At 33.6% G+C, this 26,305-nt stretch overlaps 2 protein-coding genes, 1 long non-coding RNA gene and 1 pseudogene across 7 annotated transcripts; 3 read left to right on the top strand and 1 right to left on the bottom strand.

Annotated features, from left to right (window-relative positions):
• Positions 1–4,253: 4,253 nt before the first annotated feature.
• Positions 4,254–7,020, top strand: LOC111198239 (annotated as a pseudogene).
• Positions 7,021–7,982: 962 nt separating this feature from the next.
• LOC125587318 (replication protein A 70 kDa DNA-binding subunit A-like) lies at positions 7,983–10,475 on the bottom strand. The gene is made up of 11 exons (XM_048757567.1): positions 10,338–10,475; positions 10,009–10,249; positions 9,802–9,898; positions 9,591–9,715; positions 9,411–9,495; positions 9,181–9,316; positions 8,863–9,062; positions 8,649–8,772; positions 8,389–8,565; positions 8,245–8,298; positions 7,983–8,159 (listed from the first exon to the last, which is right to left on the bottom strand). The coding sequence occupies exons 1-11, from the start codon at positions 10,473–10,475 to the stop codon at positions 7,983–7,985; spliced, it is 1,554 nt and encodes a 517-aa protein (XP_048613524.1).
• A 1,872-nt stretch (positions 10,476–12,347) lies between these two features.
• Positions 12,348–13,605, top strand: LOC106452124 (nitrile-specifier protein 1-like; the record flags this gene model as incomplete). Its single annotated transcript, XM_048757566.1, has 1 exon — positions 12,348–13,605. A coding segment is annotated over one exon (1,029 nt), but the record flags the coding sequence as incomplete, so codon positions are not given.
• Positions 13,606–16,013: 2,408 nt separating this feature from the next.
• On the top strand, positions 16,014–17,556 carry LOC106452127. Of its 5 annotated transcripts, none has more exons than XR_007323390.1 (4): positions 16,014–16,461; positions 16,537–17,063; positions 17,169–17,227; positions 17,310–17,556. It is a non-coding gene; the product is annotated as an uncharacterized LOC106452127 (long non-coding RNA). The 5 variants fall into 5 exon arrangements; XR_007323391.1 differs by having other exon boundaries at positions 16,537–17,067; XR_001289750.3 differs by having other exon boundaries at positions 16,015–16,461; positions 17,404–17,556.
• Positions 17,557–26,305: the final 8,749 nt, after the last annotated feature.

Here is a 26,305-nt window from a genome sequence, read left to right as displayed (position 1 = left end):
TGTGATTTAATAATTATTTTATTTTTAGTAGTTTTTATGTCTCTATCTGTTATTGTTTAGTAAAAAATTATAAAATATTAAATTTGAAAAAAAAAAACTTATTGAATAATAATGTGAAAGAAAATAGAATAACATGGAATGGTAAAAATGACAAACATGGTGTTGAAAAACTCAACCAAGGTACACAGTCTTAGGTTAATGTCCTGTCATTATTTTTTAAAACTTACGTCATTATTGTTTGTTGAAATTAAATGTGTTGATGGCACGTATTCAAATCTATTCACAAAAAATATTTAGGGAATATATTAATAAATTTGATAGTTTGGTTAAAATAACTTTATTAGTTGTTACATAAATATATCTTATAATTTAAGCAATAATTAAAATATACTCTTTTTGAAAGTAGTATTTTCTTTTTTAAGAATATAAAGTTTTAACTATTAACTATATTCTGAAAACATTTCTAGCACTTTAATTATGTAATCGCAATAAATTTCTAGTTAAAATTTATTTCAGTATCAATTTAAATAAATTTCATAAATTATTAATTTAGTATTATTAATTTGTAGAAAGCATTGTATTGGAAACGAATAGTTAACATTAAAATATATATCAAACTTAAAAGAAAAAAAGATAGAAACAGTAGGGTATATATGAATTATATTTCAAGATAAACTAGAAAATCATATGAGTGAATTTATTATTCAGAATTTGTGATATGACCTGGCTTAAACCAAACTTAGGATCTTACTCAGGAATCGAAAACCACAATTTAAGATTTTGATTAAAATAATTAAAACAAGAGCCTTATGAATTTGGGTATTTTGAAAATTTATAATACATCATCCTTAATAATATATTTTAATCACATATTGAAAATTAATTTAATTGATTTAACCAATATTCCTCATATAATATATTGTAGATTTGCAAGTATTATAGAAAACAAAATATTATGTATGCCATGGAATATATAATTAAAATAAATTTAAGGGAATATAATCTCTATATTTCATGAACATACGAACAAAAATATTATAAGTAGAATACATTGTAGAAAACACTCTAAGATGTTATTAACAGGTTTTGACCATAAAAATAGTTTTCAGTGATTAAAATGACTAAAATATGTTTTATTAAAGAGATAAAATACATATCTTTATAAAGTAAGAGTATAATTATCATTTACCTATTTAATAAAAAAAATTTAGTCATTTTTTGTGTATTCTTTCAGTCATAAAAATGTTATTAGATTTTTTTTTGGAAATTTACCTTACAATTTATATTCACCAAAACTGCAAAAATATAAATACATCATATTTTTTTGTAAAATAATAAATACGTCACATCATTTAATAAAATATGATACTTATCTCAGGACCGAAAAATATAATTTTCATTCTTATTCAGTTGTCATAATTAAATTAGTGAAAATTAGTAGTTTTATTGTATTTAATTAATAGCGTAGCTTTTATCCCTTGTATATTACTTACAAGATATGAGCCCGCTGCGTTGCAACGGGTTTTGTTTGATGTTTTAATTTAATAAAAATCATAAAATAATAAATTATTTTATTTTATTATAGTTTTATGATTATTTTTTGCATATGTTGTTTGAGATTTATTTTATAATAAAAACTCGTTTTCACATATAAGTTCAAGTTAATATTTGTATTTTATAATCGTGGTGCATAGATGAATTGTTATAAACTTTGTACATAGGATTAAAAAAAATACTATATCTAAACGTTTAAACTGAACACAACCTGAAATAAGAAATTGAATGAAAAGTAAAAAGAAATAAAAGTCAAATACTAATCAATGACAATATTATACACGTTTTATATACTAATTTAATGGTTTATTAAATAATTCCTTAAAGTTTTATTTTGCTAGGATTTTTTTTAAAAAGGAAAACATTCTATTTTATAAATCTCTTTTTTATTTACAATAAAAAAATAATATTAAATACTCTTTTACAATTTTGTTTAAGATTTTAAGAAAAGGAAAATTATTGTCATATAACCTATCACGATTATCTTCTCTTTAGAATTTGAGAAAAAAATAAATTGCTATAAAATAATTATTTTCAGTTATTAATATATAATTTTAAAATTACAGTTTTTACAATTCGTATTAATACTAATTTTACATTTTTTTTGTTAATTAAATAATTTTTAGTATCATTTTCATCATCAAATACTCTCTTAAAAATATTATCAAATAAAATTATACAATTCTCATTTGGTTAGGACTTAAAAATATGATACAAATTTCTTTTGTTTAAGATTTTTTTTATAAAAACAAAAACAACTAACAAATATTCTTTTACAGGTTTTTAGGATATTAGAAAAGAAAATTAATATTATATAATCTTTTACAATTATATTTTGTCTAGGATTTAGAAAAATAAAATTTCTATCAAATAAATATTTCCATTTAATATTTTTTTTTTTAAAGTTGCCATTTTCGAAATTTGTTTTTTTCACTATCATTAATATTTTTATAATGTTCTTGTTAATTAAATAATTGTTACTATCATGTTTATCATTAATTGTTTTAAGTAAAATTTACTATTAAATCAAATTTTACAATTCTCTCTTGTCCGGATATATAAAAAAAAAATCTTAATTGGTTAAGATTAGAAAATAATTTTTTTTAGAAATCTCTTTTATTTAGGATTTTAGAAAAAGAAAAAGTTATTTTCACGTAATGACAGTTTTTATTGACACATTCACTATCTAACTTTTTTAGTTGACACATGTCACAATCATATCATGTGAAATATTTGAAGTTATTTTTGGTTTATATTTTTTTTGACACAAAATTATTAAAAAGTAAAGTTAGTTAATTATAAGAAAAATAAGATTACTTTTATATGTTTATTTTATTTAAACTTGTAAAAGGGAAACTAATTATTTGATAATTAGTTTTTCTTTTATATTTTTATACAGCTATTTTATTTTTAGCATAAAAAATTCTGTTAAATTATTTATATATTTTTTCTTATACATACTATTAAATTATTTATATATTTTGTCTTATACATACAAACACATGTCACAATATTATCAAATAATCTTTTGCAATTATATTTTGATTAGGATTTAAAAAAAGAAAATTACTATTAAATAATATTTATAATTACTTTTTGATAAATTTCATTTTTGTTAATATTTTAGTATATATATTTTTTAATTATGAGATAGATTAACACATGTCACAATCTTAAATATATGATTGCCATGTGTCGTGATCATGTTAATTAGAAACTTTGAAGAACCAAACTTTATATAATAAGATGTCCTTTACATATTTTTAATGTGAGATTTTTTCTCAACATCCTTGCTCGAAATAATGGTGCGTAGAACCATTAATCCCGCAGAATCCATCATACCCCTTCCAAAAAAATGTTTCATTTTTTTCTTGAAATCTCAAAGGCTTTGAGTCTTTTTGGACCATCAATTCGTGGGATGATCGGGCCATTTTTCAGACATGTTTAATGGGTTAGGGTGTCGGTCCATTCTGATACCATATTTATTACGATCTTCTAACTTAAAATCAGTGATATCATATTTATTACGGGCTTCCGACAGTAAAATTAATTGGTATTAAATGGTGTAATCCAAATCTCTTATATATTATTTTTATGTCTCTTATATATTTTTAATGTGGATATTCTCTCAGCAATGCTCCAGGCAATGCTCCAGGCAATGCTTCTGGTTATCTGGTATAACTAATTAGGAAATTATATGAGTTGGCTTGTATTGGGTCTAGTGAAAAATATTTTCTGATCCAAGTATTTGCGGTATGTCAACGTGTACTCACATGGATTCATTCATTATTGTCTCTCGTGTATCGCGAGTTATAAAATACATTAACAAATTCGTCGATGTGAACTTCCGATGGGTCGATAAATACCAATGCAATTTCCCAATATGGATCACTTCCACCAATCATTACATTATTCTCAGGTCAGTTCTCTCAACGTTTTTAATTAATTTTTAAATTTATCAAAACTGTATAACCAATCATGTTTAATAGTTTATTTTATAATTGATTGAGTAATTGCTAATTTATAGTTTTAATAATATTTTTTGATAAAAATAACTTTATTAATATGTTTTTTTAACTAAAATATATTATATTTAAGAATAGAGAGAGTAATAGTCAAGAAAAAAAAATTAAATTTGTATTAATAGTTTATGGTTGGTTATATACTGTATAATATATGAACAGGTAATCGAAGCGACAATGTCTTGGGACGATGGTAAGCACGCGAAGGTGAAGAAAGTTCAGATTACGTACGATGACGTCATCTACTCAATCCAGGTCACGTGCGCCGGAACCGCTCTTCAATCCCAGCGTCGCGGCTCTGTTGGGCCCAAGTCTGCCGAGGTTTGTTGAAAACAAACAATTCTCTTGATTATATTTGTCAAGTGATTTTGCCACGTATCTTTTCTAAAATCTATTTCATAAAACAAATATGACATGGTTACTGAAATTGATGACATGTCTTATATCTTAATATCACATGGATAATTACATTTAATGTTAATTTATATTTATGGTAAACTTTTTAAAATATGGTAATAACTCATATATTACATTTAATGTCAATTTATATTTTTGGAATTTTTTTTATAATATGGGAATAACTCATAAATCATCATTAAAATAAATATATTCAAATATGGCATTATAAATTTCGAAATATAATTTAATTATATATTTTTAAATTATACAATTTTATTATTAAAATTTTCAAAAATGTATACATTTTTTTAGAAAATTATAAAAATTTAATCGTAAAATCATTATTTTCTTATATATCTGCAAATTTTATAAATATTTTTTAATTTTAATTTTAGTAATTATGCAGCTTTTGCAAATTTATTTAATATATTTAATTAAAATAAATAGATAGAAAATCTATATAAGATTATAATTTCAAATATATACATGCATATTCTTAAATATAATTTTCATGTTTAATTAAATCAAATTTATATTAAAATATTGATACAAAAAAAGAAAATTTACAATATTGATAAAATTTTATTTTAAAATATAATTTATATTTATCTGTTAAAAAATATTTTAAATTTTTATATTTTCAGTTTTAATATATGCAAGAGCACCATTAATCTTGGCTCTTAGTCATGGATTTTATCAAAAGAATAATTAAAAAATCAGTGGATCTCACTCATTTTTTAAGAACTGCCTCTTCTTCCTCTTTTATAAAGGCTGAATCTTGGGTGGTTTTCAGACCGTTCGCGGCCCCCAAAAACAAAAGAAAAAAAAATTCAAAAACCTACCTATGAAACTGTCCATGGGTTAGAGCATCTTTATCCCATAAACCCAATTGGGTTTCTTATTATTTTCTTTTTGTCTGATTAAAAAAAACGAATCTATCGCGGGCCGCCATGTGTCAGTGGGGTCCGTGAACAGTTAAAAAAACCATGAACAAACGTTTCTTCTCCTGCTACTTTTGCAACTCGTTTCTTCTTTTTTTGTGATGGCTCACACCCTGCTTTTCGGGTAAAAACTTTACTAAAACCATGCGATAATGCTGCTCATGGTGCTCTAACACAATAAATTGACGTTAGTTTTATTATATAATAACCATTAACAGTTCACTTTGGACCCGGACGAGTACATAACGGCTCTGTCTGCTTACGGCAAAACGTTGAGCACGCAAGAAGTTATCACGGCATTAACTTTCACAACGAACAAGACAACTCGTGGACCCTACGGAAAGAAATCTGGTTTCCAGATTTCTGCTCCGAAGGCTACCGGTAAACAGATCGCCGGTTTTCTTGGTACCTGCGGCAGTGTTCTCAACTCTATCGACGTTCACTACGCTCCCATACCGACCGGAACTGGAAACAGCAGATCAGGGACCGGTTCAGGAGCTCAAAAATTGGAAGCACAAGGTGGCACAGGAGGAACTGCATGGGACGACGGATCCGATCACAACGGCGTGACAATGATATACGTAAGAAACGGTGGACAAGGTGTTCAATACGTGAAGTTTGAATATGTGAAAGCGGGACAACCGAAACAAGGAGCCCTCCACGGTGGGCAAGGTGGTAGAGGTTCATCGCAAGAGGTAAGCTAATAAGGTTTAATGGAATATTTTTCTTTTTTCCCCTACGTGGATTTTTTTGTACTGAAATTGTGAACCACTGTAGATTGTGATTAACCATCCGGATGAGCATCTAATTTTCGTCGAGGGTTGGTATGATTCCTCCAATGTAATATTAAGAATCCAGTTCAAGACTAATCAAAAGACTTCTGAATACATCGGCTATGATTTTGATGGTAGTGGTACTAAGTTTACTCTCCAAGCTCAAGACAAGAAGATTCGGGTTTCACGGTTTTGCCAGCAACCATCTCAATTCCATCGGAGCTTATTTCGTTCCGTTATCCTCCACCACCGCCCCTCTTACGGTTCCCCCGAAGAAGCTTAAAACTAAGGGTGGTGCGTCTGGAGCTGTGTGGGACGATGGTGCTCACGACAATGTTAGAAAAATATATATAGGTCACGGCCAGGATTGTATAGCCTTCGTCAAGTTTGAGTATGTCCGATGGCTCTCAAGTGGTTGTTGGAGATGAACATCGAAAACAAACAGAAAAAGTTGAGGAGGTACTAACAATATGTACTTCTATATAATTATATTAACTTGAAAATATGAATTTTGTTCAAATTAGTTTCGTGCTGAGAGTTGTTTTTAATACGTAGTTTGAGGTTGACGAAGATGACTACATCGTTTACGTAGAAGCTTTCCGTGAGACAGTAACTCAAGAAACCATTGTGGCTCTTAAGTTCGAGACTTACAAAGGTAAAACCAATCAGGTCTTTGAGACAAGTCCGGGGGTCAAGTTTGTTCTCCAAGGTGGCAAAATCGTTGGGTTTCACGGGCGTTCGACCGATGTTCTACACTCCCTTGGAGCCTATGTTTCTTTCTCATCCACTCTTGATTCGCTTGGAAACTGGATAAAGGTAGAAATCTCTTAGATCGACATAAAGAAATGATTTTCCTTTTTAACATATACTAGGTGATAACCCGCGCATTGCGCGGGGTGAATTGACTCGGTGATTTAATGTTTGAGATCCAAAATAGAGTATGTATTTGCAATATATGATTGATAAAGTAGGACTTTATAACAACGGAAGAAAGTTTCAAGAACGGTAAAAGCATATTTAAACAATAGAATAACTCTCTTATAACTAAAAAGCTCATTTATTATTAAGATGCATAATTAAAGAATTTATCATAATAGTTCTTAAGTAAGACGTTGAAAGCCAAAACAAAAATATAAATATAAATAGAATACTAATAAAACAAAAAAATCTTCAAATTAATAAACACTCCAACATCAACTTCAATTTGCTGGTATATGAATTCTGTGACCATAGAAACAGAAGAAGATAAAAATTAGGGCACAAATTTTTTTCTTATCGCCAGCCAAGAAACAGTAAGTAATAATTTAGAAGATACTTACTTCGATTTGAAGTTTTGTATTTCTGCCAGGTCCTGATCAAATAAGACTTGAGAAGAGCTTTCTAGGTTAGTGATATATCTGAAACCACCTACATAAGAAGTATAAAATACATAAGATATTTTAATCTGCAAAATATGCAATATTAGATAGCTAACCTTCTCCCCAATGGATTCTCCATGACCTCAAAACACAGACATTCACTGGAGCACGTGAGTTAAGGTTGTATTCATTCAAAGTCACTGCTACCTTTCCATAGGCAACACACTTTAAGTGTTTTAACCTGTAATTCATTTGGTGAGTTAGCATATTGATATATATGAAAACTAAGATCTGTTTCTTTAAAAAAAATATGAGTAAAGTCAGAGGTTCAAACTCTGTGTTAACCAAAGTGAACTCCATCCTGGCATTAATGTTTATAAAAAAAACAAAACGTAGGGAAAGCCTCTGTAAAAATGACTCCAAATAAGCCTTTCTTCAGCCACTTTTGTCAGCCTTTTCAATCTTGATCCGAGCTCGAGATGGATACTTTGTCACCGAATTCTCCTCAACGTGTTCCTCTAAAGAAATCACGGTTCCTCCTCGGTGTTTAGCGGGAGTTACTTTCAATACCTCACATTCCTGGGAAGACTGATAATTCAACATGAGGGAGCCCTGCAATAGAAGTCGTTGTATTTTAAAACATCAAAATAAATCGATAACCAATATTACTAACTATGTTAAATATATATGACGTTACCTCTGGTGCATCTGAAATAACCGAGTTTTCAATAGCTAAAGTAGTCAAAGCTCCCTAGAATAATAAAACCAAGAAAAACAGTTAAAAGATACATCCTTAATGTAATAAAAGTAAAAAAGTGAAAACTCTAAAAAACTACAAAACCTTTGGTTGACTGAACTCCTCGAACTCTAATATCATTTCCGTGTTCGTGACGACTTTCAAGACTTTGTAAGTGGCATTCTTGTATATAAAATTCTCTCTCTCAATGCCAATCTTGAAAAGAAATATCTTACCAACTAAATCTTTCAGTGCCAAAGGAATATCATCCGGATCTTGCATCTGAACATATAACATATTTAATACTATACTACATAAAAAAATTATGTTACTCAGCCGTCATAATATGATATAAACCACTTTACCTCTTCAAAACTATTTCCAGTCAACTTATTGCAAGGACGATTTAGTATCTGCATTACAATAGCATCGAAAAGTAGGAATTTTGAATTCCCGGTATTATCTACCACCACCAAATGCAACTTGTATCTACAATTTTGTAACCAATAAGATGATATTAAGAATTGCTCAATCAGCCAGAAAACGACAATATGATTTAAGTTTCTATACGATGATTACCTCGGCATCAACTTTGGGTTCTTCACCTTGCATTTCACGCAATAATAATGGAACCCCATTTCATCTTCATCATCTAAACCGTCGGCATTCTCATTCGGCACATTCAAAACCTTCTTCGAACAAACTTTGCAACTCAAGTAATACCAGCCCATATCCGATTCAATAGCAGCTATTGTGCACATGACAATACACTGCTCAACCTAGATTAATATCCAGAATAAAATAAATGTCACGTTAAAACGATAGATAGATAAGATATATACAGATTTTGACTTTAATAACAAATAAACAAACTTTTATGAAATTTATCTAGCGTACCTGGTTAGATTCGACCAACTGAGATATGGTCTTCCTAGGTGTGTTCACCAGGAAATCATTTTTATCACCAGCCCCAGCCGTCAAAGCTAGTGGTTTAGGTTCAACAATTGCCAATGCAAGTTCGTCCTTCGGCAACCTGTTAAAAAATCATAGTTTATAAGTCCTGAAGAACACAACATCCCAAATAAAAACAATGTATATGTATTTATTTATAAGTCTAGCCAACTTACAACGCCGCAAAGGCCTCCACTTCAGGGGTGAATGGATTCAGTTCCACATCAGATACGTTATACGCATTCGAAACAGAACGCTCGTCTGACATTTAATCAATGTTTTGATAATTAGTATTTCTTTACAGACATTGATATTTATTTATTACGAACTAAAACAATATCCAAGAGGTAAATTACCTTTCCAAACTTTAATTTTCCCAAACCTCAAAACACAAATGATGGTATTCTCACCACGTCCTTGAATAGCATCACTTACATCAGTAGCAAAGTTACCCCACAACACCATTGGCAACCGTTCATCCCTAACAATAGATATAAATTAGCAAATATGAACATACGCATACATATGACATATGAATACATTAGAATATATACAGAGGCGTCTTACTTTTCATTACGAAGCTCCACAGTCAGTTTATGAGTTTCTTTCCCATTTGCTGATACAACTTCAATTGGCGTCACCTCAACAATCTGACCAATTACATCTGGAAAGACAAATATTTAGTTGAGTCTACAATTGAAACATATACTCATATTAGAAAGACAATAAATTATTTAGCTAACTTACCAACCAAATAATCCGTATTGAGTGTACCATCTATAATGTCCCTGTAGTTAACTGGTTCAAAGCCAGTTAGGGCATCGGGCAAATCATCACAATTCCTCACACGTGTTGTGGAGAGGAAACCAATTCTGTATGGATGTATGGTTGTTCGGTATGAACCACAAGAGGGGTTGAGTGAAAAGTTAATGATAATCTTTGAACTTCCTTGTGAAAGGAAGGAATCAAATTGATTAACCAGATTTTTTTTCACCGAAGCGTTTATCTTAACACCCTAAAAAAAGTTCAAAAATTAAGGTATTAGACAATGAAATACGTTTGTGAACTGGAAATTAGTAACATGACCAATATAGGATGCTTACGTTAGAGTCGATTAGCACCATCTCAATGGTTAGGCCACCAGCCGCAGAATACTGCTTCCACAAACGTATGATCTTCACCTGAATCTTCCACATACTCTTAAACGGTTTCAAATCAGACACAGCAGTTATCGCAGCCATTATAGGAGTATGAGGGAAGAGTAGTTTTGTTTCTGTGTGAATGAGATGATTAGAGATCGTAGGGGACGTGACTCTTATATAAGAGTAAAACCCTAAGGATTTTAACTTAGTTTCCACGTTAAAAGGGCTTTCATTATCATATATTTTTGCCTTGGCCAGCACGAACAGATTTAATGATATTGCCATAAACAGATTATCGTAGTTGATTCTCATATATTCTGGCCTTGGAGAGGAAACAAAGAATTGGTTTTACCGGCGAGATTTTAATATCGCAGCCATTATTCGATGAACCGACCGGTTGGGTTCAGTAAACCCAAATAACCGATTTTCAATATTAAGTCCAGTTAAACTCTATATTAAAAAGAGTCCAGACGTGTAGTTGTAATTATGCCTCTGTAATCCTGGCTTCACAAACTAATGATACGTATAAATAATTTGTATGCCATAAATCTAATATTACAGAAAGGGAGATCACGTCTTCATCTTCGTCTTGCGTAACAAATAACTAAGCTTATCTTCTTGTGACATCGTCATCTTCTCTTTTCATAGTTCATAAATTCTATAAACGTTCAAGAACCGTAATGCAGTGTGGAGCTGCGCAACTTAGCGAGCTTGGTCATGTCTCGGTTCTAAGATACAGAGTGTACTCTGTTTCAAAGTGTTCTCGTCGAGATGAATAGTCATGTCTCTCTTGTAAGACAAAAGTAAAAGACGTCTTCATATTCTCGGTTCTGTCATACGAATTTAAACGTCTTCATCTTCTCCGTTTTATCGTCTTGAGTAACACAGAACTGCAGCTTACCTTCTTCAGACGTCGTCATCTTCTCTTTCGATCATACTTCTTCATATCACAAGCATGCGCATAGATTGTCACATTGAAGAACAAATATATGTAATAACTCAGAAGTCACGCTCAAGAACAACGTTAGACATAATAAACTAACTTTTTATAGTTCATACAATCTATACACGTTCAAGAACCATTATGCAGTGTGGAGCAAAAATGCTTAGCGAGCTCGGTGATGTATCGTTTGTAAGATTCAGAGTGTTCTCTTCTTGAAATTGTTCATGATGAGTTCTTCGCCGATATGAATGTTCATGTCTCCCGTATAAGAGAAAAGTTAATTACGTCTTCATCTTCTCGATTATGTGTTTCTAACTTACACGTGTTACTATCTAGTGCTTCGCGATGTGCACTGACAGAACACACCCGTATATGTTCTGGAAAGTGTTCAGGATGGGAAATAATCTTTACAATGGTACGGTGATGTCGTAGCTTAAGCTTTACGTAATAACTCATTCCACGTGTAGTTTTTTAAATTTTCTAGATCAATGAAACGTTTCCCAAAATTATGGAATAGCAAAACCAATTAAGGCAACTAATTTGTGAGAGTCTCTGTCCAGTGGACACGTGTCATACATGGTGTGAAAGCATTAACTCCAATGCTACTCTTTTAATATATAAGGGATAGACACACCATACCAAAAGTAGACTTGAATTAATTAAAAGAATGCGTACATCTTGATATCATTTAATCAGACTGTAAATTAAATGAACAAAACTTAATTAAAGTGTCACGTAAATAATTAATTAAAAAATATTAAAGTTTAAGGTATAGGGTTTGGGTTTAAGATTTACGGTTTAGGGTTGAGAATTTAAGATTTCGGGTTTACGGTTTAGCTGGCGGCGTCAGCGTTGTTAAAATTAGCATTATTCTTTTTAGTTATTTTTAGATAAATTTAATATTTTTTAATTAATTATACGTGGCATTTTAATTGGTCCTAGAAGAGACCTGGGTTTAAAGGTTCACCATAGGGAGTGAACTTGTTCAAATTAAATCTCTTAAAAAATGTGTTAATTAACAAATCTTAATAACGTATAAGGTGGTGCAAAATGGAAAGGGTCCAGGGCAAAGATGCTCACATGCCATAGCAAAAGTAGGAAACAAGATTTACTCCTTTAGTGGCGAGTTCACACCGAATGTGCCTATTGATAAAGACCTTTACGTCTTTGACCTCAAAACCGGGAAATGGTCCATTGCTCCAGCCACGGGAGACATTCCACACCTCTCCTGCTTAGGCGTCCGAATGGTGTCAGTTGGAACAACCCTCTATGTCTTTGGAGGCCGAGACGATTCCCGAAAATACAACGGTTTCCATTCTTTTGATACAACTACGAATAAGTGGAAACAGCGAACTCCCGTGGAAGAAGGACCCACTCCTCGTAGCTTCCACTCTATGGCAGCCGATGAGAACCACGTTTATGTTTTCGGTGGAGTGGGTGGTAAGGAGCGGCTCAAGACCCTGGACGCTTACAACATCGCTGATCAGAAGTGGGTTCAGTGCGGGACTCCAGGAGAATCGGTTAGCATAAGAGGAGGAGCCTCCTTCGAAGTAGTGCAAGGGAAGGTTTGGGTGGTTTATGGATTCAACGGATGTGAAATAGATGATGTTCATTACTATGACCATGTTAAAAACAAGTGGACCCAAGTACAAACATTTGGTGAGAAGCCTTCTGCGAGGAGCGTTTTCGCTAGTGCGGTTGTTGGGAAGCACATTGTGATATTTGGAGGTGAGATAGCGATGGATCCACAAGCTCATGTAGGCCCGGGACAATTGATGGATGGGACTTTTGCGTTGGATACAGTGACGTTGAAGTGGGAGAGGTTAGATAAGTTCGGTGGAGAGGAGGAGGAGACAAATAATGGGACAAGAAACCCTTTTGGAAGCCACAAGAAGAAGAACAAAGAAGAGAATCAGGAGACTCCGGCTATCAGGGGATGGGCAGATTCCACGTGTGCAACAATTAATGGTAAGAAAGGGCTCCTGATGCATGGTGGCAAAGCTCAGACCAATGACCGTTTTGACGATCTCTTCTATTATGATTTTAACTCTGCTTAAACGCCGTTAATTTGATCATTACCGTTTGTGGTTGTTTGTGTTGTGTTTGTGATTCAACAAGGGAGGATCGTGATACCATATGATCCTTCTTCATCATTTTTTCCCTATCGGTATGTTTGTTTTGTGTGTGCGATTCAATAAGGGAAGGTCTGCATGTTTTTTTTCTGTAAACCTGTTATATTTATTTAAGAGTTATTCTTGGGTTCACGTACACCACCAACCAATAGAATTTCTTTATTTCAAATTCGATATCTTTTAAAAAAGAAAATAAAATATTATCAAATTATATTATGTTTTTAAAATAAAAAAGTAAAAAAAAAAATAGCACTTACAGAAAAAAAAAAATTAAAAAAAAAATTTTAACGTCGTCAGCAAAGCACTAAACTCTAAATCCTAATCCCTAAACCCTAAATCCTAAACCCTAAACCCTTGGGTAAACCCTAAACCCTTGGATAAACCCTAAACCCTTGGGTAAACTCTAAACCCTTGGGTAAACCCTAGACCCTTGGATAAATCCTAAATTCTAAATAAAAACACTAAACCCTAAAACTCTAAACCCTAAATCCTAAACCCTAAACCCTTGAGTGTTTTAGTGTTTAGTGATTTTGATTTAGAGTTTAAGATTTATCCTAGAGTTTAAAATTTATCCTAGGGTTTAGGGTTTACCCAAGGGTTTATGGTTTAGGATTTAGGGTTTAATGTTTTGTTGACAACGTTAAAAATATTTTTTTTTGTAACTACTACTATTTTTTATTTATTTCTTTTTACCTTTTAATTTTAAAAAGATAATATAATTTGACAATATTTTGTTTCCTTTTTTAAAAGATATCGAATATGAAATAACATAATCCTATTGGTTGGTGAACCCAAAAATAAGTCTTTATTTAATGAATAAATTGGTTTTTCTCTCAAGAGACAAAACACCAAATTAAGAAAGCATATAACACGAAATGTTAAATTTTATACCATCTCTCCAAATAAAACATAAAAACACCAAATACAAATGTTCAACTTTCGAAGTTGGAAAAAAAAAACTTTCGAAGTTGGAATTGGTGTTTCTTCATTAGAAATCGTTTTGGATGCTGAGGTGTGGGTGTCTCTAGTCGCTTTTGAGTTTTATCTGTTTTCTGCTGAAATGATATCTTGCATTGTAGTTTTAGCTTGTTTGCTGTCTTAGTTGTATCTACGTTTTCTGTAAAAAAAAAATTAACATTTTACCAAAATACATCAAATTAAGAAATGCACCAAATCTAAAATGATAAACCTACCTGAAGTCATTAGCTCAACTAGAAATGATCATATCCATTGTGTCAGAGATCCCCCGTTTGAGCGACGGCTGAGACGAAAGTAATTTACATAGTGTGGTTTCGGGTTTTGGAGGGATTAGAGGTAGGTAGGCTTCAACCATGGTGAATCTGTTCTCGAAGGTGGCGAAATCATTTGGCGTTCGACCGATGTTCTACATTCCCTTGGAGCCTATGTGTCTTTCCCATCTTCTCCTGAAATGATTGGAAAGTGGATTAGTTATTTTTATACTTAAAAAACACATACACAACAAATTCGGATTTCCATCCGGCTTTTTAGTTTTTCTGTATTTCAGTTTAAAAATTAGTTACATATTAAAATCATATATATTATAGTTTATTCGGTTTATATACTTTCGGTTTAAGATTTATTCAGTTTTATACCAAAAAAATTATAACTATATTTATCTTTTATAACCTTTTTTAAATTTTAATTTATATGTTTTTTAATACTGGATAATTATACAATTACAACTATGAGAAATATTACAGACGATTCTACAGCTGACGAATCTACCTGCCGTATGAGGATTTACGTCTGACTGCATCACCTGAGCTGCCCTATGGAATCCACGCTTGACGGTACTCTTCGCGCCATGCTGCAGATTTCTTGTAAGTTTTTTCTCACTTAATTCGCATAATTATGTCTTGTCCAGGAATTGAAACCGAGACTTCCTGGTGTAGAAGCATTAATTTATAAATATATGAAAACACTGTCAGTTCGGTAGCTTTTATTTAACCAATAATAATTATTTGTAATATTAAAAGTTTATAATTATGATAATTTCATAAAATTAAAATTTGAAAAAGTTAGTACTATCATAATCTTACTAGTAACCATGGAGCCAACACACCAAACTTAGACAGAGAATGGAATAAAAAGCAGAGCAAGGCCGAATAAAAGCAGAGAGGTAAAGTGTAACATAGATGAGGTGGAGATTCCGACACTGGAGAGTTGGGCTTCACCGGCGCCAGAAAATGGTGATAACTGCTTTGCTTCAGTAATCGTATCTAAGAGAATGCAGCTAAGATTTTTTTTCACCTTTATTATCTTTCAACCTAATTTTTCTTTTTTCAAAAAGAACATGTATTTCTAATGTTTAAGATGCACAAACTATGAAGCACAGGGACTTTATTCTAAAATGCCCTAGTACCTTACTCAAAAATTCTAGTATGCCCCAGTTCAAAAAAGATTTTTTGATTTTTTTTTTGAATATTTTTTAAACCAGAAAATGAGTAAAAAACATCTAAGACTTAATGAATTTGCATAATTACAAACCCAACCATGCTTCAATCGGATTATCCAAATTCAAACCCAAAACATACGGATCTTTCACGCTTTTTTGGGATTCTATTTTCTTTATTTTTTGAGTTTTCTTTTTCTCTTCACTACGCCGAGAAAATCGTTCACCTCCATAACTCCGTCTTAATTCCGGTTCAATTCTGATGACTCAATCGTAGCAAGGACGATCGGCTATGCTTGATGGGAAGTTCCTGGTTGATGTGAGGGCAGTCGCAATTCTCGTGGGGAAGCTAAGAGAGGAGAGGACGTGGTCCGTCCACAGCAAAGAGTCGTTCGTCGTTGTCGGCGGCTGAGAATTTCGTGGCGGCGTAGAGTTGAGCCACGAGAGTCTTCGATTAAAGAAGATAGCGAAGGAGTCAAGCGCAATGGAAGACACCGTATCCTTTCTCGTGCTTGAACTGAACAAACTCCTTTTTACTCTTAACTTCTTTTCTAATCCGTCGAAATCCCCCAAGGTCTGATAACTCTTCTCACTCAGGTAATTTTAAATTATGTTAATGTGGATTTTTGGATATAGTTTGATGAATTTTCTTTTGTTGTCTGTGTGGATCAGAAGCAACATGAAATGGATTGAAGACAGCGCTTACTGCCAGAGCTTTGAAAAAAGATCCAAACTTTTACACCCATTGACTCGTACAATTAGTTTTAGAAAGATGGAGTGGTATTCGTATTAACAGAGATACTAGAATAGGGAACAGATGCATCCCATGTAACAAGAAAGTTTGCTTACAGAACAACAAATCGAGAGATGCATCTTTCTCTTTATTTTGTTTTGTTTCAGGCCTCAATGCGTGGGAAAAGCAGGGAGACGAAAGCAAACATGAGGATCAAAGAGGCTTTACCGGGTTGCGACGAGTGTGTTGTTACTATATATTCAACTAGCGAGGAGACGAATTGTATTGGAGATGATGGAGAGTTTGTTTGTACAAGAGAACGTCATCGAAAGATTATTCTCCAATGGTTGATGTCGAAGGTATCTCAGGTCTTTTACTGGATATTGACGTGAACAATGAAACGGAAACAAAAAATTCTTAAATCTCAATGTTCTGCTCTCTCCCATACGTCCTTGTGGCCACAAAAGTCCGTAAGAAAAAAGAAACAAACACAAGTCATTAATAGGGGTAATCTTTCTACAATATTACTATGGACGACTTCTGTTGATTTTATTCTTTCTTCCTGTTACAGAGTTGTTAATGGACCCATTGAAAGCATTTCTGATCTTGCTTTAGATACATTAGCTGAAGGTATTACTTACTTTCATAGCATTTAGTTACTTACTCATTACCGCATCTACTTTTTAATAATCTCTGGATTTTATATGTGAAGGCTTGGTGGTTAGCGTATGTCTTGGTGGCTCATTTGGATTTGGATATGTTCTGTATTCAATTATTAATCATGTTCCTTGGCTTGTATGTTACAGTGTGTAGGTGGAACTCTGTGCATAAGTAGTTTGGAGGGGATGTGATAAAGAATGATTTTGTGGGCCATGACAGTTTTCTTATGCTTTTTATTTGTATTTTGAATGTGTAAAATTTAATATTTTGGTTTTATAAAGTTTTACGAGATTGAAACAGGTTTGGACTTATTGAATTGAATACTAGGTATTACTATGTACAAAAAAAATTGGATTATTGGATTTCTTAGGTACAAATTAAAATTATTAAAATAATACTAGGTTTGTTAAGTATTATTAAGCCAAACAAATGCCTGAAAGGAATAAACAATATTCGTTTAAGAAAAATAATTTATATAAATAATTTATTTTAATTTGTTAGTTATTCTTATCATGGCCTTCCCGTATATAGAAATATAAAGATGTTTTCTATGAAAGCGAGAAGTTATCTATCAATTTAAGAAATTAAGAGTATTTTATGTTAATTTGACAAATAAACACATTTATGGACGTATAATCACGTAATATATGAGATATATCTTCTAAGAATAAATAATAAGACAAAAATTAAGGTTCTTATAACTTATGTATGATGATATGTACATGTTTCAATTAAAAAACACGTCTAAAACATGTTGAAAAGAAAATAATACATGTTTGAATATTTACACTTAGTAGTACTCAATGTAGTAGTAATATTTACTTCTTCATAGTAATACTTTTGGAAAATACAACATTTTTTAGTACTACAACATCAAAAAGACAAATTTATTAGTAATACCAATGTATTTAGATAGTTTTAGATTGTATATAACATACTGCCAGAAAAAAGTTTCAAAAATATGTATTTTCTGTTATTCATCTCATTATGACATTCCTATCAAGACATTAGTATAAGAAGTATAAGGATGTTTTCTATGGAAATGAGAAGTTTTCTATCAACTTGAGAAATTAAGAGTATTTTAGTCTAATTTGACAAATGAACACTTATATGGACATATTATCACGTAATATGTGATATACATATTCTAAAAATGAACAATAAGACGATAATTAAGATTCTTATAAACATGCATAATACATAGTAATTCAAAGTATTTTAAGGTAGTCTAAGGTAGTTCACAATAGTACCTAGTAGTTCATTTAGTAGTACTAGTAATTCCAGTAATTCCTAGAATTTTAATTTTCATCGATTTAACATTTTTAACCCATCACGAGGGTGTTATTCCCACTACTGTAGTGTATTATTTTGCTTCGAAAGAGTACAAATAAGCAAAAATATACAAAATCGTCTTTAAACATCATTTTCGTATTTGTTTTATACCAATACAGCTAAAACTTTAGTTTTTCATCAGTTTAGGTGTTTTTAAACGACCAAGAACGTGCTACACAACCCAAATTATCGTCTAACACCATTTTAATATTTTTTTCCTCAAAACAATGTTAAATTTAGGGTAATATACATAATTTTCTTTAAACATTATTTATATTTTTCTTTAAAAATTCCACTATTCTTAAAATTTTAGTATAAAAAAATAATTTATATAAGTATTTTATTTTATTTATTTTTGAAATTAATTCTTGGTTAAAGTATTACTGAAATACATTTTTATTAAATTTGTATTTTTGAAATATTATTGTAATAATATTTATAGATATTTCTGAAATTAACTGTTGATTAAATATGAAATAATTTACTTAATCAAAAGTTTTTAAGATAAATAAAATAATTTATAAAATCAAATTTTATTGTATATAATATTAAAGTTAAAATAAATATAACTCAACTGGAATTCTTAAATGATACTCTTTAAAAAACAAGAAAAAGGGTCAAAATTACTTTTATAAAACAAAGATAATATTATTTATAAGTTATATAGATTGCTAATTCAATAATAAATATAAAAATAGTAAATAATATGGAATATCTTATTTTATTTGAAGTCTATAAAAAAGATATAAAAACTTTAATCAAGGAAAATAATTTAGATAAGTACTTTATTATATTTATTTCGAAATTAATTATTGAAATACATGTTTAATTTAAATTTGTAATTTTGAAATATTTTTATCTGACCCGATTTTATATAAATATCTTATCAAAATTATTTTTGAAATTAATTGTTGGTTAAAGTATTATTGAAATACATATTTTATTAAACTGTATTTATGAAGTATATTGAAATGATTTATACAAATATTTTTGAAATTAATTGTTGATTAAATAAGAAATTTCTTATACAATAGATTAAAGTTTAGTTTTTAGGAAATAATTAATATAATTATTTTATTAAATTTATTTTTGAACTTAATTATTGATTAAAATATTACTAAAATAATTTATTTTATTATTTATATTTTTAAAAAATAATATTTAAATATAAACAGAAAATTTAAGTGAAAAGTTTGTTCTCATAATTTTTAGTTATTTTAATCATTAATAATCTTTTAAAAAAAATCTAAAAAGAAAATTAGTTTGGTATACAAAATAAAGTAGAATCCATAACTAAAAAAGTTAAAAATAAAAGAAAATAAATAAGTAATAACAGGTCCCGCGGAATTTGAAAAGAGAGAGAAAATATAATAAAGAAAGAAATGGCAAGAAAGGAAAGAGAAACGAGAGGGGATAGTGAGATAAATGGTGGAAATGGTGGGACAGTGAGAATATAATTTTTGGAAATAGGGTAATTTAGAGTACTTTCCGAAGCACAGTTCAACCTAATCGTATTTTCTCTCTGATACAATAATCGAAACTCAGTCTAGGGCTTTGTTTTCTGACTCTGGTGGAGCGGTGGAGAGGTGGCCCGCCGACATGGCCTTTGTTTCCAGCTCTGCCTTTTCCTTTGGACTCTGTCAACGCTCTCTAGTTGTCTTCGTCTTCTCGCTCCGAGTTTCTTGACTTCAGCTTCCATGATTTCAAATTATCGTTCTACACCTCAGACACGACGGCTTGGGTTCAGCCGCCTCAACCATACTCCTCTGAAACTATCACCATCTTCTGTTGTCAAGGCCCTAATCCCTCCAACCCCTCGACTTGTCTTCGCAGGAAAAGAACATCGAACGGGTTTTCCAGATCTACATCATAGTTGCTCTTTCGGTTCTATCTCTACAGCGCCTCCTCCCCTTCCACAGCTCAGCACAAGTACAGAGCCCTATTCTGCTATGGCTCAATATCTTTGGCTCCAACCGTCTCCAACACTTTTGCCGATTCGATCCTCCATTGTAATGATAGGTCTAGTGTCACCTGTTCTTCTGGTCCTCTCTGTGAGTTCTCCGAGAGAGCTAGACCCTTCCAGCTCTTTCCTTTCACTACTGCCACGTTCTACGTTGGGTGCTCCAAATCTACTTCATCATCATTTCTCCGACGCTTTCAAACTCCTCCAGCACATCATTTGAATTACACTAACGTATGTACTATCTTTACTAGTCTCAATGTTCGGTTGGAGTTGGTCTCTTCCGCTCTTCTCGACAAGGTCCTTGCAGCCGGTGTTTGTCATCCTTCTTCCTCCAGTCAAACCACCATCCTCAACGCTTCAGTCTGTTAACGTAGATGGACTTCCAACCTAAAACCAATTGGTGATAAGTGGATTGACACATCTATCTTATATATTGCTTAGGATCCCTTCCAACTACCGATGTGTGACACTTTGTGTCTAATACGCCCCCTCGAGATGATAGCTCTTTGAACGACAATCCCAAAATGTTCAGGCAAGGATCGATGGGCCAACTTTGGGCCAGATCAATTTGGATCTCTGATACCATATTAAGTTAGATGGCTTCTAACCTAAAACCAATTGGTGATAAATGGATTGACCATTTATCTTATATATTGCTTAGGATCTCTTCCAACTACCGACGTGAGACATTTTTTGTTTGAAGAACATACACTCTTAGGATCTTCATCAAGAAAGGCGGGATTACTTCTCTCTTCTGAAATTAACCTCCAACCATTGAAGATGGTGTGTACAAATCGCTCCCCAACTCCCTCTTATGGGTAATTCAACGTTGTTTTATTCGACTATCATTTGTTTTTTCGAAAAAATGTTTTTGGGATTCAAGTGAAGCGTCTCTACTAAGCATTTCACCTCTTGAATACATCTATCTCTCTTCTCTTCGTAGTAGTCTTTGTCGTTTAGTTTTCCATTGAGTTTACCTCCGGATGTAATTAATCGTTCTTGTCACTTCGATCTTTAAATTAATATAAACGTGTGTTGTAAAAAAAGTTAATTAAACTAACTATGTACATAGTATTGATTTGTGTTTGTCTTCTATGATTGCAGACAACAACAATAAATCATCGAGGATTGTTTAACGCCACAACATTTCCACAAAATTATTTCTCATAAGGTGGTTTTTCTCCTCAATTTGCTTTCTTATTTTCTGTTTATTCCTACTTGATCTGTAAAATCTGTTATCCATACTATAGAAAAAAAATTATTTCCAACACAACCAAATTTATGAAATTCTCCTGCCTTTTGTATTTGTTCTGGAGTTGGATCCTCATGTTCCATTACCTGTGTTATTGTCATGTTTCCTCCATGGGCCTTCCTGGCCTGGCTATATCATATATCACCTTCACTCTACGGTCTTTCTTCAAGAGAATGCCCTTTCGGCTGGGAATACGGGAAATAGCTGCTTTCTGGGCTTCTGGAGATTGCTTTTCGGCACTTTGCCGAAACGTCGACCGCAAACGAAGGATGGCCAGGAGAGAAATTCGAAGGTAGGTTGAAGAACTAAAATAATTAAGGCATGACAAAAGATAGAGATGACAAAAGAAAAACTTCACTTATAATCTGAGAGCCTGAATTCGAAGATAGTCACGACTGTATTGGAGGCGGAGGTGGTGGGTTGCAGTGGCGGGTAGGAGCAGGACGGGTAGCAAGGAGATGAGAGACAAACATAGAAGCGGTGAGTGACGATATGGTAGCGGAGGAGACTGGCGGTGAGAGGAGAGCTTGAACGAGATGGACTCGAGTCTGCTGCGACCGTGTCATAGTCAAAGGTGCAGCAGCGACAGTGACAGAGAGACAAGTAGATCTCGTTCTTACACTTGCTCAAGGGAGAGCTGTTAGTGCAAAGATGATACCACAATAAGGTAATGAAGAAGATAAATCAAAGAGACAGTTGGATACAAGCAACCAACTATGTTTTATTAGAAATCGCCTAAACAATCTATTACAAGACTTGCTTATCAGCTTTACACAGCCTATCAACACCCTAGTTATCTACGTAGATGTCGGTGTAAATTTTAGTATATATGTACGTGAAACACAAGTGAATAACAACAACTTTTACACCTCTTTACCTAGATTCACATGGTATCAGAGCATAGATCTGAATAATCAAATTGTTCAAAGTAACTTCTAGAGCAAGGTTTCGTTTTAACAATGGCAGATGGGGACGACTCAAAGCAATTAGTAGCGAAACAGAGCGAGGTGATGAAGGTTTCACCATACTCACTGTTTAGCTCAGACAATCCTGGTGCGCTCATCACGTCTGTTCAACTCAAGGGAGACAATTACAATGAATGGGCAATGGAGATGATGAATGCACTCAGAGCAAAGAAGAAGAATGGGTTCATCGATGGGACTCTTCAAAAACCAGCTGAAGATAGTCCTGATCTGGAGTCGTGGTTGAGTGTAAACTCAATGATAGTCGGTTGGATCAGATCATCCATAGAACTGAAGGTGAGGTCGACGGTGACATTTATAACCGAGGCTTATAAGTTGTGGGAGAATTTGAAGAAGAGGTTCGAAGTGGGAAATAAAGTCCGTATTCATCAGTTGATGGAGCAACTGGCCTCTTGCAGGCAAAACGGACAACCAGAGATTGATTATTATGGACGCTTGGCAGTGATGTAGGAGGAGCTTCAGACGTATAGACCACCTCCTGCGTGTAGTTGTACAGCAGCTGCAATTTAGGAGAAGGAGAGAGAAGATGAACGTGTGCATCAGTTCATCATGGGGTTGGATGAGTCGAGATTTGGCAATGTGGTTACAGCAATAATTGAGTCCGACGAGTTGCCGGACCTAGGAAGAGTATACGCCAAGGTGATCAGAGAAGAAGCTCGACTCAATACAGCAAAATCGAGAGAAGTGGTAGCACAAAAAGTGGTTGGTTTTGCTGCTCGAAAAGAAGGAATGAGTGAAAGAGAGGTAAAAGAGGGACGAGATACAAGTGGGAGAACAGATAATAATGGCTCTGGTTTTGGAAACAGAGCTAGAGATCGTGTCTGCACTAACTGCGGCAAAACAGGACATGACAAGACTAATTTTTGGCAACTCATTGGCTATCCAGAGTGGATGAATGAAAGACGAGGAAGAGGCTCAAGCAGAGGTCGTGGTGGCTTGAATGCAAGAGGTGGAGGTCGTGGTACTGCACATACAGCGCAAGCAACGAGCTCCTACAGTGGCAGTGCGATTGATCTCACGCCAGAGCAATGGAAAGCCATTACGCATATCATAAATGATGGAAGATAATGTTCTCAATCTGAGAAACTGTTTGGTAAGAAACTTGGAGATGTGATTATTGATTCCGGTGCCTCACATCACATGACAGGCGACATGACGGGGATTGTGAATGTGAGGAATACTCTGCCGTGAGTGGTCGGGTTCGCAGACGGTGGAACGTCTACATCTATACAGATGGGAGACATGATACTCACAGATCGTATCTCGCTCAAAGACGTGCTTTTTGTGCCTAATTTAGACTGCACTTTGATCTCTGTATCGAAGTTATTAAAGCATAGTAATTGCTTTGCGTTATTCACCGATACGATTTGTGTTTTGCAGGACCGTTCTTCGAAGACTCTGATTGGAGTCGGTGAAGAACGTGGTGGGGTATACTACTTCAAGGATGTGAGAGTTGCACGAGCCAACAGGGTAGATGGTGGTGGTGATCGATTGTTGTGGCATCGACGACTTGGACATCCAGCTTTTGGTGTTTTTGATTCTTTGCATGAGCTTTCTGGAGTTATGAATAAGGCTTGCTCTAGTTCATGTGACGTGTGTTTTAGAACAAAACAAACAAGAGATGTTTTCAATATTAGTATTAATAAAACAGACAAGTGTTTTGAGCTTATACACGTTGATGTTTGGGGTCCTTACCGTGTGCCTGCATCCTGTGGAGCAGTTTATTTTTTAACTGTGGTTGACGATTTTTCTAGAGCAGTTTGGACCTATCTGTTACTAGCCAAATCGGAGGTGAAGAAGGTCATTGAACGATTATGTGCCTATGCGGACACGCAGTTTTGTAAAAAGGTTCAGAAAGTACGGAGCGACAATGGTACTGAGTTCATGTTCTTGAGTGGATTCTTTCAGGATAAGGGGATCGTGCATCAAAGCTCTTGCGTAAACACTCCGCAGCAGAACGTCGTGTTGAAAGAAAACATAGGCATATCTTGAATGTAGCAAGAGCTTTGCTGTTTCAGTCGAACATGCCAGTCAAGTTTTGGGGAGAGGCTATTTCGACAGCTACTCATGTAATAAACATGACACCGTCGCAGGTGTTGAAAGGAAGCTCTCCTTATGAGATATTGTTCGGAGTTAAGCCATCGTATGGGTCGCTGAGAGTATTCGGCTCGTTGTGCTTTGTTCATAGACGTGATCGGAACAAAGACAAACTCGGAGAGAGAAGCAGAAGATGTGTGTTTGTTGGATATCCATTCGGAAAGAAAGCCTGGAGGGTTTATGATTTGAAGGAAAATGAATTTCTGGTATCGAGGGATGTAAGCTTCTATGAAGATGTGTTCCCTTATGGTGAAAAGAGTACTGATACGGTGAAACAGAGAGTGTTGACGGGGACACCTGATGATGATTGGGTGATAGATGTTGCTGCAGGAGACAGTAGGAGTGGGTCGCAAGTAAATGGTGCGACATCTTGAGGTGGAGTGACAAACACGGTACCAGACGTGGATGTTTCAGAGACGAGAAAAGAGTATGAGGTGGTTGAAGTTAATAAAGATAAACAGAGTGAGGAAGTAAGAGTAAAAGAAACTAGCAGTGAGAAGGTGGTAGTTACAGAAACAGAGGCGGTAACAGAGATGGGAAGAGGCTGTAGGGAAAAGGTACCCTCAGTGAAGTTGCGAGATTACATCAGTTACAATGCTCGGCACTTGAAAGATTCCCACCACGTTCTCGCTGCTTCAGCAACCAAATCAGAGTCTTCGGTAACAGTCCAAGGTAACACACCTTATCTTCTCAAAAATTATATTTCTGATGAGCATTTCTCTCCAGGCCACAAGAGTTCTTGGCTGCTATAACAAATGAAAGAGAACCGAGAAGTTTCAAAGAAGCAATGCAGAATGAAATTTGGCGAAATTCAACGAAGAAAGAGATGATTGCTTTTGAGGAAAACAAAACCTTCAGTATAGTAGACTTGCCACTAGGGAAGAAATCCATAGGAAACATGTGGGTGTACAAGTTTAAGTACAACTCTGATGGTACGATAGAGAGACCAAAATCTCGCTTGGTGGCGTTGGGAAACATGCAGATCAAGGGGAGAGATTTTAAGGAAACATTTGCAACGGTTGCAAAGATGACAATAGTGAGAAGTCTGTTGCGTGTAGTAGCAGGCAAGGGTTGGATTGTGCATCAGATGGATGTCCACAATGCCTTTCTACATGGTGATCTGAAGGAAAAAGTATATATGAAGCTTCCGCTCGGTTTTCATGCTTCGGATCCTAACAAAGTATGCAGACTGTACAAGGCAGTCTATGGTCTGAGACAAGCCCCTCGGTGTTGGTTCTCCAAGTTGACAGATGCCCTGAAGAAGTATGGTTTCAAAGCCTCATGTGCGGATTATTCATTGTTCGTGTATTCAAAGAAGGGAGTGGAGCTCAGAGTACTAATCTATGTAGATGATTTACTCGTCTGCGGCAATGATATGAAGGTTGTAGCTAAGTTTAAAGAGTACTTGAGTAAGTGTTTTC

Source organism: Brassica napus, chromosome C5, assembly GCF_020379485.1.
Source record: "Brassica napus cultivar Da-Ae chromosome C5, Da-Ae, whole genome shotgun sequence".
Classification (NCBI taxonomy): domain Eukaryota; kingdom Viridiplantae; phylum Streptophyta; class Magnoliopsida; order Brassicales; family Brassicaceae; genus Brassica; species Brassica napus.
Note: the sequence above shows the minus strand (reverse complement) of the source record. Positions and strands in the feature narration are given on the sequence as shown.